We start from the raw sequence: 16,581 nt of genomic DNA on the forward strand, positions 1-16,581 counted from the left end.
GAAGCCCACTAGGAGTGCTGCCAGCTCTTGTGATTTTTACCAGGAGTCTCTAACATCACTGGCATAGAAGAATATCAGTGAATGCATCAGGATGCATAGGGCAATTAAGGGACAAAAACTGCAACGGAGGCATTTGGGTTTAGGATGGAGCATATGCTCTGAAACTCCACGAGGGGGGTGGGTCTCAGAGCCTGGGCTCCAGCCTGAGCTCCAGTAGCTACACTGCAATTTGTAGCCCCACAGCCCGAATCAATCAACCCAGGCTCTGAGACTCAGTGCTGGGGCTTTTTTATTGCAGTGCAGACGTATCCTCAGACTTTAAATTTTTTTTAACTGATTACATTTAATGAGTCCAATTTATTCTGATTTTTCTTTAATCTGTCAATTTAATGATAGTGAGTCAGGCTTAATTTGTTCGGCTCTGCCTAAGTACTGCAGCAGAGATTTTTCAGCAAAATGATTAGCTGAGCATTGTTTTAAGACCCTGATGTGTCTGTGGGGACTGAGGGAACTTTGCAAGAGAAGCCTAAATTCTTATGCTAGGGCTTGGTGCTCTGGAATTTTACAGAACTTGAATTCTATAGCGACCTTCAACTTTTTCTTGTTATTTTCCTGCATGTTGTGTCGTTATAGAGTGGGCAGCAGAGTGATCCCTCTATGTCCCAGGAATGCCCTTTGAAGAGACTGCTTCAGAGCCACGCAGCCACTGATAACCTAGACTATGATCCACTGGGATCATAAGCAGTACAGGTACTGCTGAATTCTTTTAAATGAAGATGTTTTGAGATCCCATTTAAGCGGGGAAAAAAAGTCTCCTGCTGTCAGAACAGAGAGTTTAGGACAGCCCTGTTGCTGCTGCCTGGGAATAACAGAATTCTTAGAGACTTATCTCCTTAAGGGAAACACTATAGCCCAGCAGGGAAACAGTTCTGGTGCTACCCCTGCCCTTTTTTCTGGCAAAGCCTATTTGTGAGGGCTAGCAGCCTTTAACAGGGAACAGATAAAGACATGTATTTTTCAGATATACTATGCAGTGTATATCGAATACAGTTAGCAAGCTTGCTATTGTGAAATGAAAAAAATATTTCAGTTCTCAGTACATATCACTGGTTTGATAATCAATATTGACACTTCAGGCAAACAGTGCAGGACAGGTACACTGCAGAAGTGGTACAGTCTATTGGAGTAGCCTTGCTATCATAAATCAGTATGTAGCAAAAATAGTAAGAGTGTGGTAGGCTGAAGTTTGCATAATAGCAACAATAGTTTCCGCCACTGTAAATCAATGAGTAAGCTGTCGCCATGGAGATTTTGAAGAACTGATTAAATACTTTCAGGTGGCATTTTCTAACAAAAACATATAGCTATGAGAATGCAACCGTACTCTAGGCAAGCAAAATCCCAAGACCTACACATTATTACAACCAATTCCTCATGCCTAAAAATTTAGGAGGGCCTCCTATTTGGGGAAATACTATTTATTGCAATAAAGACCAAAATGGTAACAAAATAAAAGGCTTACTCAGGCTGCGAGACTGGAGAGATCTCTGAGGTAGATGAACTGGAAATGTTTTCAATGCTTGCAGCTACGCTAGAAGAAGCTTCATTTAAGTCTACTGAAGGTAGTGTCTCAACCTGAGGCAGACTTAATTCACCCATTTCTGTAGTCTGTTTAAAATATTAGAAATCAGTGCAAAATTTGAATGACTTCTGATAAGTGAGATGTAATGTACATTTCTCCTGTATTTACATAAAAACAGACATCTGAATTACTGATCTCTTCGAAAACCGAATACACACACACGAAAGTGAGAATCTGACACCATAAAGGAACATTGCATGCTTTCATTCATAAGCAACATACGTGATACTAAATGCTACTTTGGGACATGTTTGCAACTTTTGTTTTATACCCAACAATACAATTGGGAAATTTTTCCTATTAATGCTATATTTCTAAAAATTGTAACATTTCCCCAAACCAAGAACGTATACCACTTTTTTTTAAACTAATAATGCCATTACAAAAATAAATAAATGTTTAAGCAACGGAATTAAATTATATTGGAACAGGAATATGTTTAAGGTCTCACATTAAGAGCAAAAATAATTTATACTACCTAATGCTTTCATCTCAAGGTTTCAACACATTTTACAAACATTAACCTTGACAACATCCCAGTTGAGATGTAAGTATTTTAGATGCATTTTTCATACAGGAAAATAAACAAAATGAGGTTCAAACAAACAAATAGCTTACCATTGGTTTTAACTCCTAGTCTTCTATTTTAGCTACCCGATCACATTGACTACACCATGCAAAACTATATAAACTGCAGAATACATTTGCAGATGTGCCTGTGGTAAGTGCAAAACAGACCAGAGTATTTCCTTCAGGAATGGAAAGTACTCTTAACCAAGCGCCCCTACTCATCAGTTGGATTAGCTTGCGTCATTACACTAAACACAAAAAGGCTGGGAAGGATTTATGATGGAATTATATCTATAACCTGAAATGCAGAGTTAAATATGTTAGCATACTTTGTCTTTTGACCCCTAGACAGTATGGGGTATATTTTAACAGAAATCAAATAACTTCTCTCTAAACTTTAATTTTTATACAAAGTTCTTGAAGTACATTATTATGCACAATCCTGCACTCTCCATTGAAATGCAGCCACCTTAAAGATGGAATGTAAGAGCGGTTTAGAAAATGAAGAATACTGCATTTAGGTAGGCAAAAAGTACTACAGATTCATAGATTTCAAGGCCAGAAGGGACCAGCACAATCATCTAGTCTGAGCTGCTACATAACACAGGCAATAGAATACTACCAAGTGGCTCCTTTTTCTAGCCAAACAAGTAGTTATGTGTTTGAGCAGCTTATAGAAAGACATCCAATCTTGATTTAAAAGCTTCTAGTGATGGAGAATCCACCACATGCTTGGTAAGTTGTGCAATCGTCAATTACCCTCACTGTTAAACATTATACGTGCTGGAATTTAATAATAAAATGTGTTGGTCCTTGGGTTTTTTTCCCCATATGAAAAGTGACACCTCCAGCAGCTCTGTGCCCAATATCTCCATGCAAGTAAAATGCAATATAAATAGTTATAAAACCTTGAAACAAAAGTGAAAAGCTCAAACCCATTAAATGTTTGAAAAATGTACCAAATGAAAAATGAATGAAAAAGCTTGCCTGGCGATCTTTTGTGCAGTCATCAAGTAAATCAGTTTCTCTAGGATAACTGTGTATATTTGAGTCCACATGTTCTAAAGACTCCATTCCAGTGGGTCTGCCTGTTTCCTCCTAGTACATTACAAAGTAAAGAAACAATTGGATAATAAATATTCATACCATGCTTGAATTTAAACCGTGTTCTATTAAAAACACTTTCCCACTATTGATCTTGATGCAAACCTTGGAGTATTTTACCTTTCTAGACCTGAATAACCAACAAAAGAATAGCTGAGTTATGGAACATCTGAAGACATGTCTTACACACTAATGTATATAAGCTAAATGCTCTTAAATCGTTGTCTGTACAAGAAAAGTCACACCAGTTTAAATAATTTTAGTTCAATTAAGGGGTTTGCACTAAAACACAAACCAATTTAACATTTCCTTAAGACCTGGTGTACACTTAAGATTTAGGTTGACACAGCTACAGCACTCAGGGCTATGAAAAATTCACATCTGAGTACTGTAACCATGCCAACCTAATCCTGGCGTAGATCCAGCCAGGTTGACCGAAGAATGCTTCTGTTGATCTAGCTACTGTCACTTAGGGAGTGGTGTTCCTACAGTGATGGAAAAACCCTATTTGCTGCTGTAGGCTGCATTTACGCTATGGAGTTATGCCGGCACAGCTATGGTGCCACAGACATGCCACTATAATGTGGCCTAAATCTGTTTAGCTTAATTTGACTCAAGATAAACAGTCTTAACAGTTCTTAAATCTATGTAAGTGTGTCTGTTAGGGGTTTATGTCAGTTCAACTAGATAAACTGCTATAACTTCTCATACAGAAAATAATTTAGGGACTGTATATGCGGGAAGTTACACTCTTGGCTGGATCAGCGAAGGATATCTGAGAAATTGTTTACCTATAGTTGCAGTTCTTTGAAATATAGTCTGTATATATTCACAAGCTTGAGAAATGCATGCCTTCATTGTATATGCCCACTTGAAAAATCAGTGGTTCTGAAGGCTAAACATGCTAAATGTCTGAATACACAAAGAGAAGCAAGGCTATATAATGAACTGTAGCTCCTAACTAACCCTCAGTTGGTTAAGACAGACTTCAAAAAAGGAGGAAAGCAAGCATGGATCTGCATATGAAATTAATCTTGCACACTTTCAGGTAAGTGACCTCTCTTTCATGTATTAGCCGCTCAGATCCCCACTCTTGAAAGATTAACTAGCAGAAATTCCTCTAAAAGGAGGGTTAGTCAAACGCTGCAAGATTGCCCTCCTGAATTGAGGAGTTCTGAAGACCCAGTCAAGAGTAATATGGTAAAGAATCAACAACTCTAAATTGCATCTTCATACACAGAGTCATTTCTAAAACAAGCTACAAAAGATACTTTGGATCTGGTGGAATGAATTTAATCTCTAGGTTTAAATTTTAGACATCTGCTTCTGAAACAAATCAGCATTCTAAGGGAATAAGGGTGAAGGTGGTTATCAGAAAATCAGTACAAAGTGTACAAGGGTGGTTTCACAAACTCAAGCCCCACTACAGATCACTCGGCTCCTTCTTTGAGTACTGTGCGCATATTACATTAGCCATAAAATCAAACTGGGGCATGAAGGGTTAGTGACAAGTCCCATTTTTTATGATTGTGTAGTTTTGTTCATTTTAAACTTTATCTTGTATTCTTCTAGCTGAGGTCATCAGAACTGCAAGGTTGTGCACAGAGTGGATAAAAAAACCAATGATTTAAAAGAAAATCAGATTTTTTTGAGAAAATGCTTTTTGAGGAAAAAACCTATCTAAAAATAGTTTTAATTAAGATACATTATAGCTCAAAGATATCTCATCATGGAATAGGGATTATAAATTCTAATTCTATAGTATGAGACAATATATTCATGTAATGTTTACGAAAAGTTTTGTAAATGAGCTCCAATAGTACATGGATTAGAGAGACCCAATTTTATGGGGTTCCACAGGCTTCTGTATAGATTTAGGTTAATCTACACAATGGGACTCAGTGCTCAGTCTAGCAGATAACATCAGAGATGTTTAGTTTTGCAGTTCTCAAACTAGATGCGTCTCCCCAGAGGTAACATGCTTGTTAACAGCAAAAATGTTTTTAAATAAATAAATATATAGAGGTGAGAAATAACAGACCTCAACTCTATTGTCCCTCTGCAAATTTGCGTACACAGAGTTAATCCCTTAACTCTCCCTAAAAGTGCAAAGTTTCAGAAAACTCAATGAATAGCAGATTGTTGGGGGCAGAATAGATCTGGACAAGAAGTCTGGAGATAAATGTGAGACTTGAGGGACATATAATATTTTAACAAAACAAGCATATATATGTTTGCTGTTGAAGAAAAAAATCCAGAATACTTAAAGTTGTTGTGGTAGTTAAATAAAAACAATTTAAATGTCTGTCTGGTGATGTTCTCCTCCTAATACAGCATGGCAAGAAAAATCTTCCAAATATTAATGATTAACCTGTTGAACTGGAGATAGTTCACCTCCCACTGACTTCATAAATATCTGCTTCAATTACCTTTGGTAAATGAAATCAAACAAGCATTCATTTTCTGATACAGCTGTAAAACTTATCTGAAAAGTTTTCAAAATAAATCATTGTTTAAAAATGTACAGTGTGTACATTCTAAAAATGAAACCTACATCTATCTCTGAGTTGTGAAGAATATGTTTTCACAACCAACAAGAATGCACTTTTATGTAGAAAACCATGCTTAAAGCGAGTCTTCCTGACTAGTGATTTAAATTAAATCCACCCTGATTGTGCATCACTTAGAGCACAAGCTGGCAAAACTACAGTGAGCCTGGACATTGCATGATCTAAGAGACAGAGACACGGTGGAAGTTAAAGAAGAAGATTTTCTAGATGACTAGCCCTAGGACCTTAGTTAATCGGAGCATTCAGTACATATTTTTTAAAATCACTGATTGAGAACCAATCTTAAAATGAGGACCACCACTAGCTTTGCAATTAGTCATGTGATATTAAGCCCATCTACTGAAAAATATGCAAACCTCCACTGTACCTTTTCGTGGATGTTCTCATCCTCATTTGCCAGGGCATAGTTATCTGGAGAGTACTGTGATGTAGATGAAGGGCTCTCGTTACAAAAAACATGCCAGCTGGGAAGCCTGTTAAACAAAACACAGACAAAACAGGAACTAAAAATTGAAGTCTCATTTTAAATACATACATTAATACACAGATTATTTCACTCAACCTTATTTTTGTTTGTTCCTATAAAGTACCTGGATATATTAAAAAAGCCCAACACTTTGTTAGGCTAATGATGATCCTTTGCAAGCAGTGCTAGGAATCTCACTTCAGTTTTACGAACTAATCTCATAGCAGGATGGACTAGGAAGTTAGCTCTGAAATATACTTGTACTTTTTACTGACTGATTTGTAATTAAGAAGTGTAGTCTATATAGGCCAATATTCACTCATTTCTTGTGCAGTGCCATCAGTGTGCTTAGTGGCTCAGGGTGTTCTATTCATCTTAGAAATAGACAATGCTTGGGCACGTGGGATATTACATTCTAAACTAGACTGACAACAGTCAAAGTCTAAGTTTCCCCCAAACCATTGGCCCATCGGGCTGAAACAGTTAATTTCATAGCCAACAGTACACAAGGAAGTGATGTGGCCAGCATCATGTCTGACCACCTTTGACTGCCCCAACCTAATGGATCAGGTATCCACTCTGCAGCTGGGTAAACTGGAGGTGGCTTTTCAGTATGAGATTGAGTAACACTCGAACCCACGACCTTCAGGATTGTAGTCAAGGGATGTGGCATTGACAGACGCAATCTCACAGTAGTACAGAGTACTACTTGCCCACACAGAACATGCAGAATTTTTCTGATCAAGAGATACAAAGCCTCTCATTAGAAAGTTCAGATTTTTTTTATAAGTAGTTCTCAAAAGAACATTTTAGTTTATTATCTGTAACTTACTTTGCCAGAATGGTAAATCCAGTGATTATGGGCACTGTGCAGTAGGGAACTCCTACCCACCTGGCTATAAAGGCATCTGATATTTTTTAATACTTCACAGAAAAATACTCCCTTAGCACACCAACTGCATGATATCACAGCCTAAGGAGATGCCTCCAGAGCTGAACACCGGAAAACAAAAAGCACAGAATGGAAGTTGACAAGATACTGACTAGCTATCATTAAAAGGATACATGCCTCTCTAAAATTTGAGATTTCTTTACCTTTTAGTCACAGGTCAGAAACCAAAGTTTTCTCCGTTGCCTATGCACAGATCAACTGACGATACTGTACCCTTGGGCAGTAGCAAACAGTAACGAGCAATAAAGATAACTACCATACCTAAAAACAGGCTCTGTTGTCCCATACAAACTGAAAATATAAACAAACGTATTTAAAGTATATATTGTAAGTTGAGAGCAAACTGAAGGATGCTAACAAAGCTCTGTCAGGTAAAGAAAAGCCCAAGTTTTATAGTGCTTCGTGAACAAATATATGGTAAACCAGATAGTAGCTTTACATATGTGCTTGTATACGGCTTTTTTTTTTTTCAGGGGGGTGGGGGGACGGCGGTTCATGAGGGAGTTGCACCTTTGGCTCCTTCAGGAGGAATTTTGTTAGTTGAGGATATGATCAATAGCTGTTCTGATCCAAGTAGATAAAGAAAATTTGATGTGCCCTTCGTGCTATATTTTCTAGATGTAGAAATGCAAATTGCCCTTTAACTTGCTTGGTAAAGAAAGATATTTAGGCTTGGATACCAAAAGATAGATATGATTTGGTTTACACAAAATTCTATATTTATTTGAGGGACAAACTCAGGAGCTAGATGGAGAACCTATTAGCTCAGAAAGAATTGAGGCACTCAAAGGTGAAAGTGGCTATATAAATGCCTAAACAGAGTGAAAAATGTTCTGAAGTGGTACGGGGAATGATAGCTGCCTGGAGACCAAGCAGGGCCTTAAAGCAATATGTAATGACAGCTCAGTTTCCATGTTATAATAGAAATGTCTTTTTAAAAGTTGGCTAACATTGTTTCAAATGATTTTTTAAAACAGCACTTTTTAGAATATTAGTTTTATTAAACAGTTTGTACTCCCAATGATACCTCTTACTTCAGTGAAAATGAAAAGTCCAATTATGCCACTAGAAAGTAAAAGTTTATTTTGGACTATTTTCTGAAATGTACATTAAAGAACTGTCAAGTAACACACTGAAACACATCATGCTGTACTTCAACTACAACTTATACTTCAGTTTCCAAACAAACTATTTCCTCTAATTATTCTAGTATCATCGACTTTGTATACTCCAAACAAAAAAGTTAATTCTAAATGAGCATGCTGGTAGACAATGTGACAGGTTCGGTCACAGAGATCCCCTTGGGATTGTCACCTGATGTGCTGAAATTACCTCTGAGCCCATTTTCCCTGCCAGCTTGGGACTTCAGAACCTGCCTTATTGAGCTGGACACACTAGCCTGCTGCAACACAGACCCAGGGTCTGGGCCACGCCACCAAAGCTGCAGACTAAGTAAAAACAGCTCAGCGGGTTACCTGTCTCCAGCACCCAGACATCCAAATCCCAATGGGATCCAAACCCCAAATAAATCCATTTTACTCTGTATAAAGTTTATACAAGGTAAATTTGTAAATTGTTTGCCCTCTATATGAACTACTGCAACTAGATATACTTTTTATCTATGTAAAAGTCCAATCCTCCTTTGAAATTTGCTAAACTGGTGGACTCAATGACATCCTGTGGCAATGAATTCTACAGACAGACAAGGAAATGTGTCTACGCAATGGGTAATTAGTTTTCTATTTGCTGCCCTCAATTTCATTGAATCCCTCCCCCTTATTCTTGGGGTGAGAGGGAGAGAATGGAAGATCACTTACAACTCCTCTATACTATATTCATTACTGTAAGGTGAGCAGCAAGTGATCCCTATATTTAGGTTGCCTAACACTCTCCGTTATAAAAGATTTTTGTGATCTTTGACAAACCTTCACACCTCTACTGTTTGTTCTTTGACTTACTGAAATTTTTTTTTTCTGTGACAGAAGCTGCTATCACCACTATCACTTTTCTTCCCCTTGCATTCCTAAGGAAAAATGTTGGCACGGTGTCAGAATAATAGACATTCAAAGGCAGGGGTGGGCAAACTTTTGGCCCAAGGGCCACATCGGGGTTGCAAAACTGTATGGAGGGCTGGGTAGGAAAGGCTGTGCCTCCCACCCCCTATCCGCCCCCTCCCCACTTCCTACCCCCTGACTGCCCCCCTCAGAACTCCCAACCCATCCAACCCACCCTGCTCCTTGTCCCCTGACCAACCCAGGACCCCACCCCCTATCCAACCCCCCGTGCTCCCCATCCCCTGACTGCCCTGACCCCTATCCACATCCCCGCCCCCAGACAGGCCCCCAAGGACTCCCACGCCTATCCAACCTCCCCCGTTCCCCATCCCCTGACTGCCCCCCCCCGGGACCCCTGCCCCTTATCCAACCCCCCCACTCCCCGCCCCCTTACCATGCTGCTCAGAGGAGCAGCAGGAGCTCACAGCCCCACTGCAGCCAGCCACGCCGCCCGCACTACCCAGCAGGCCAGAGCACTGGTGGCATGGCACGGTTAGGCTGCGGGGGAGGGGCCAGGGGCTAGCCTCCCCAGCTGGGAGCTCAGGGGCCAGACAGGACAGTCCCGCGGCTCTAGTTTGCCCATCCCTGTTCTAAGGCCAGGCTCACCTTACCGCCAAAGCAGTAGCAGACATTGTACTGCCATAGTAGATGTGTGTGCATGGTGGGAAAGAGGGAGAACTGGGCCAGGTTAGAATCTCGCACCCAATCACATCCAAAACCCAGCAGTCTGTTCGCACCACCACCACCTCTGGGGAATAACCTTCCCTTCCTGCCAGCTAATTCAGTTAGTTCTTTAGCTCAAACCATGGTAATCTGCGCTGCAAAAATGAAGGTTCAGGATTCAAACTCTGCTTATGATGCGTTAACAGAGGGTTGTGACATTTGCACCTAACAGTTTGTTTTGTCCTATAAAAAAGGAAGTTACATATATAAACGTTAAGTTTTTTAAACGGCAAAGTCAAAAGATAGGGAATGCAAGATTTACAGTTGCCCACACAAACTTTGTTCTGACTCCTTATGTACATAAATTATAATACAGGCTTAATTACACAATCATATTCTTTCCACAGGACCCTTGCATCATTCAAGGGAGAAGAATTAAAGCTGCACTATACATCTGGCATTTCACAACCTGTTTGATTTTTCAACCTCCAATTGTTTTAATCTGTTAATCAAGTCCCTTCCTATTTCTTCTCTTTTTTGAGGTAAGCACTCAATACATTTTCTCCCAGGATCCGAATCACTGTTGCCCTTCTCTGAACCCCCTCCAATTCTGCCACATCCTTTCTGTGATGGGTTGACCAGTACTTCACCCAATACACTAGGTAAGGGTGAACTACTGGTCTATATAATCTCATTCCTTATACATCAACAGAGTTTGCTTTTTTGATTGCAGATGCAGATTGAGCTGAAGTCTTCTGTGAACTGTCAGAATGAAAAGCAGCAATTTTCCTACTATAGTTGTGGCCTATGTCTCTTAAAATAGGGTGTAATAATAAAAGTAGCGTCCATGATGGCTTGTGCTTAACAAAATAGACAAAGCATAGCAATGTAAATGCATTACTCCTTGGGGAATTCTGCAACAAAAAAATAAAAATTCTGCACATTAAATTTAAAGATTCTGCATATTTTGTTAAAACAAAAATATAATCATACCAGTTTCAATTATTTTTGGTCATTTATTTCAAAATACCTGTCAGCAAGTATGTCTGTAACAATATATACCACAAAAAAGATTGAGGAAATGTTTTTTGACAAATAGAGTCCTTACTAGGCATATTAATACAGAACTCTGAGTAATAATTCATTTAAACTACAATACTTGCACCCCCTCAGAACCAGTGCAAAGGCTTGAAAGAGTCAGGGGTAACGGAGGAGCTGAGGGAGAGGGAAGTAAATTGTTGGGAAGGAATCTGGGTGTGAACTTGGAGGGTTGTTGAGTATGAGTGGGGAAAGTATGGAACAGTGTTTTATTTTTTTATTATGGGGGGGAAGGGAGAGGAGAAGGGATTGTTAGGGATATTCCCCCATACAGACCCTGGCTGATCCCTAGCCTCTCCCATTCAGTCAGTCACATCTGTCCATGTTCCCATGTGTCCCTCCACCCCCACTCAGACACCCATTCCTCCCATCCCTTTATGGCTCTGTACCCACACCCACCCACTCCCCTGTCCCTATGTAGCTCTGCACCCTTCCCCTATCACGATGTCGCCCTGTGGCACCACTCCCATTCAGCTCCTGTCCCAGGCTGTCCTCCCCCACTAGCCCTTATGAGCCCGTCTGATCCCCACAGCATACCATGCTGTCTGTCTCCCCATAGTCCCTGTCTCCTGACCTGGCCTGATAGGTGCTGCGAATACAGCAGACTCTTTCCCTTCCTTATCTTGCTGGGAGCAGCTGCTGTGGTCTATCACCCCAGTGCCCTCTGGTGGGCAAAAGGTGGAACTGCAGCAACATTTCGGCAGAAGCTTTTTTCTGCACAAATAAAAATAAAGATGTGCCTGGCTCGTTAATTATGCACACAATAGCGCAGAATTCCCCCAGGAGTACTGCATCTATGGAACAGATTTTTCATAATGTGCAATCAGCTTTACTAACCAGGGCTGGACATTTTAGTTCCTAAGCTAAGCAGCTCAATTTCACTTCTCATGAAAAAACAAATCACAACTTACTTTTTCCCCCCTCCACAAGAGGTAGGGGAGAATTTAAAAAACAAAAACAAAATCACCACATGTACATAAGCCACGGCTTTGACCTCCGTAAGCTAGAGAAGCTAAAAACCAGAGAAAGGTGAATATAAATGGGTGACAACCAACAGAACAAGTTTTACAAAAACATTTTCATGTGGTTTGAAATGATTACGATTCTGTGGTTGAGGATTAAGTTTATTCTAAAAATAGTACTAAAACCTTCAACACCACAATAGACAGGAGTAAATAACACAAGTGGTGTTTAAGTTAAAGTAATTTACAGAAACAAAGATCGAAAAGAAACGATTCGGAAAATATTTATGTTCCTAACTATTGCTTAACTATATACAATCACCAACCTCTGCAGTTTTGACATTTCAGTTCTATTATCACCACCACAATATCATAATTCAGGCACGTCAAACAGGCAGAATCATTCTTCTAATTTGAAATTCAGAGTCATCTTGCCTTCATGTTGCAGATATTCCCTACTTCCAATCTCCCCCCCCCCCCCCCAAGAATACCACCTAAAAAGACACACAGAAGAGTGTTTTCAAATGGGGCAGCTATTTTACCCTCCTCTAGTCTCTAGCCCCTTCTTGGCACATCTTCATCTGTTACCTTTCTCCTCCTACCCAAAATTCTAACCTATACCTCTCTATAAAAACTCTAATTTTAAGCATCCATTCAAAAACAGGGTCAAGTAAAGTCTGCAGCCTGCTGATTTGATACAATATGCCACTAAACCAGGGGTGGGCAAACTTTTTGGCCCGAGGGCCACATTGAGATTGCAAAATGGGGGTTGACTCCGCAAACAGCCTGGCCCCTGCCTCCTATCCACCCCCTCCCACTTCCCACCCCTTGACCGCCCCCCTCAGAACCCCCAACCCATCCAACCCCCCGCTCCTTGTCCCCTGACCGCCCCCTCCCGGGGTCCCCTGCCCCAACTGCCCCCCCAGGACCCCACCCCCTATCCAACTCTCCCTTGCTCCCTTTCCCCTGACTGCCCCAACCTGTAGCCACACCCCTGCCCCCTGACAGGCCCCCCGACCCACTCCTTGTCCCCTGACCGCCCCCTCCCAGGACCCCCCGTCCCTAACTGCCTCCCTAGGATCCAACCCCCTATCCAAGCCCCCGCTCCCTGTCTCCTGACCGCCCCCCCCCCAAACCTCCATCCCATCCTACCGCCCCCTGACTACCCCCCAGGACCTCCTGCCCCTTATCCAACCCCTCCTCCTCCCATCCCCTTACCATGCTGCTCAGAGTGGCAGAACAGGCTTATTGGAAAGTCTGGGAGGTGGGCGGGCACAAGCCGCACTGCCCGTGCAGATGCAGTGGAGTAGGGACAGCGGGGGAGGGGCCGGGGGCTAGCCTCCACGGCCAGGAGCTCAGGGACCGGGCAGGATGGTCCGTGGGCCGGATGTGGCCTGTGGGCCGTAGTTTGCCCACCTCTGCACTAAATAATGCTTGTATAAAGAAAACCAAGCAGATATTTCTAAACACTGGTTAACAGATGTTAGACTTGGAGATAGAGTATATTTGGCATATAATCTTATACTGAGAGTCACCTTCTGCTCTAGTAATCAGTGGCAAAATTTTATAGAATCCATTTGTGCAGGGAGTTAATTGTTTTGTTTGACCAAAAGGGAATCTTGCCCTTTTTTAACATGCTAACTCGTATAATATTTGCAGCTCTACCAGTCCAAGATACAGCAAATCCATTTAAGTAGTTCCTTAATGCAAATGCCTCTTCAAATGTTAGTAATTCCTTTGCCTCAGGCCAAACATGCCACACTATTGTTTATTATGTATCAGTGTGCAGATAGTATCAAACATATATTTCCACACTTATCGAGGAGTAACAAAATATACCTTGTACTTGAGTGAGAATAGCTAAAACTACCACCAGTCTTTTTCAGAATATCTGGACATTAAGGCTTTCTAGTCAATATTAAGATTTTATCATTCCCTGTCCTTGTTATTATATATTTCTCTTTTGGCATTAAGATTTACCCCCTCTCTCTGAATAAGTCACTGTTTCTAAGAGTCTCTGACCTTGCAGAAGTTTTTATATGACAATTCAAGTTTGCTACGGATGGTTCAATGACGACAGCAACAGAAACTATTTAAATCTGATAAAGAACAATGTGGCATTTTCACTGGTATATTTCTACACATGACTTTCCTGGATGCCCCACTGGATTCCTAAGGTTAAGAAGAGATACAAGTCCAAGTCTTGGCTGCTAGCCCAAGCTTACAAGATGAAAACTTTACCCTTCATATGATAGGCATGTGCTGTTCTCCTTTACTGAAGAGGAAGGAAAAAAACATCAGCTCACCACTTCTGAATAAAATAGTATGTGTGATGTTATGATTTAGCAGTGTTCCACTGACAACCAGGCATCCATAACAAACCAAGCTGTATTAGAATGTTATGATTGTAAAATCTGAGTGACTTTGAAACTGATGCTGATCTAGTAGACTGTCCAGTTTTGTTTTTTTAAACGTAGCTCTTAATAAGTTCCGCATTGTTTAAAGTCATTTAAAAGGTAGCAGTTATTCTTGATGCAGAAGACTATTATCTGAAGACACTATTAGAATAGTAGTAGTTTTTGGTCAAGGACCAAAAACTGAGTTAGCACCAAGTGAGTAGCCAGTGAAAGAGTGAATTAGACAAGTTAGCCAAAAGTAAATTGAACCCCTGTAAACATAATTATCTGATGGCATCCAGGATGGCACATGGAGATTCATCTGGTACATTATACTACAGGGACCTCCTCGGCAAAGAAAACCAAAACTGCTTTTTAAGGGATATTTTCTTATGCCAATACATTGTGAGATCTACCCATAAAACATGAACCACCACACCTTGTTCCAGACAAATTTTTTCCACTTTCCCCATAATAAAATGGCTTCATTTTTGGAGGCATATCAGATTGGGAACTTAAAGCATGAACTTGTTCAACACAATTTAAAATCAGACCTATGTTCAGGGGCAACTCCAAGCAGTGGGCAATGAAGCACAGAGTATAATCAAAAACGCTTATTTCCAGGGTCTTCCCACCTACTAGATAAAGGCATAAGCCCCTAAACTTCGCATCAGTTCAACCTAAACCCACCCAGTGTTAAGGAAGATGAGATAGGTTTTGAAAAAACACCAATATCAGGTAGGCACCTAACTGCCACTGGTGTTTTCAAAAATCTGTCCCATAGTCAGTGTCAGTTGTTTGAGGTTTTAAGAAAAACATCCTTGAAGGTCATAATAAATAAATAAATAAATAAATAAATAAATAAATAAAAGGCTCCAGAGGTGATTCTGGCAATTGCAGGCCGGTAAGTCAGTACCAGGCAAATTGGTTGAAACCATAGTAAAGAATAGAATTATCAGACACAGACGAACACGATATGCTAGTGAAGAGTCATTGCTGCTTTTGTAAAGGGAAATTATGCCTCAAATCTATTAGAATACTTTGAGGGGGTCAGCAAACATTTGGGCTTGAGTGATCCAGTGGATATAGTGTACTTAGACATTCAGAAAGCCTTCACCAAAGGCTCTTAAGAAAAGCTCTCCAGTCATGTGAGAAGAGAGGAGAGAAGGTCCTCATGTATCAGTAACTGGTCAAAAGACAAGAAACAAAGGGAATAAATGGTCAGTTTTCACACTGGAGAGGCGCAAATAGCACGGTTCCCATGGACCTGTATTGGAAGCAGTCCCTGTTCAAAACTCACAAATAATCTGGAAAAAGGGGTAAATGGTGAGATGGCAAAGTTTGCAGACAGTAAGTATTCAAGTAGTTTTGTAAGTCCAAAGTTGACTGTGAAGAGTTAATGGGATCTCATAAAACTGGATGACTGAGCAACAAAATGGCAGATGAAACTGAATGTTGACAAATGCTAAGTAATGGCATACTGGAAAACAATCCCAACTATACAAACAAAATGATGGGATCTAAATTATCTGTTACCACTCAAAGATCCTGGAGTCATTGTGGATAATTCTCTGAAAACAGCTGTTCAACGTGCAGCAACAGCCAAAAAAAAGCTACCAATATTAAACATTAGGAAAGGGATAAATAAGACTGTAAACATAATAAAGACACTAGATAAATCCATGGAACACCCACACCTTGAATACTGTGTACAGTTCTGGTCACCCCATACAAATATATATATTAGAATTGGAAAAAGTACAGAGAAGGGCAACTAAAATGATTAGAGGTATACAACAGTTTCCATACGAGGAGAGATTTAAAACACTGGGACTGTTCAGCTTAGAAAAGAGGACTAAAGGGGGATATGATAGAGAAATATAAAATCATGAAGTGTGGAGAACGTAAATGAGGAAGTATTATTTACCCCTGCACGTAATACAAGAACCAGGGGTCACCCAATTAAATGAATAGGCAGCAGGTTTAAAACAAACAAAAGGAAGTACTTCTTCACACAATGCAGAGTCAACCTATGGCACTCATTGACAGGGAATGCTGTGAAGGCCAAAAGCAGGGGCAGTCAACAGGTCGACCATGGGTTAAA

General features: G+C 40.5%; 1 protein-coding gene across 7 annotated transcripts in view; it reads right to left on the bottom strand.

Annotated features, from left to right (window-relative positions):
• The window catches only part of SUCO (SUN domain containing ossification factor), an 82,723-nt gene that overhangs the window by 50,163 nt on the left and 15,979 nt on the right, over positions 1 to 16,581 (bottom strand). For 6 of the 7 annotated variants that reach the window (XM_073356311.1, XM_073356310.1, XM_073356309.1 and 3 more), the window contains exons 2-4: positions 6,254 to 6,359; positions 3,200 to 3,310; positions 1,523 to 1,668 (exon numbers count right to left, since the gene is read on the bottom strand). In XM_073356311.1, the coding sequence (XP_073212412.1) occupies positions 1,523 to 1,668; positions 3,200 to 3,310; positions 6,254 to 6,359 (363 nt within the window). Of the gene's footprint in view, positions 1 to 1,522; positions 1,669 to 3,199; positions 3,311 to 6,253; positions 6,360 to 16,581 lie in introns of those variants that run through there. The other variant, XM_073356312.1, reaches the window with a different exon arrangement.

This window comes from Lepidochelys kempii, chromosome 8 (assembly GCF_965140265.1).
Source record: "Lepidochelys kempii isolate rLepKem1 chromosome 8, rLepKem1.hap2, whole genome shotgun sequence".
Taxonomy (NCBI): Eukaryota; Metazoa; Chordata; order Testudines; family Cheloniidae; genus Lepidochelys; species Lepidochelys kempii.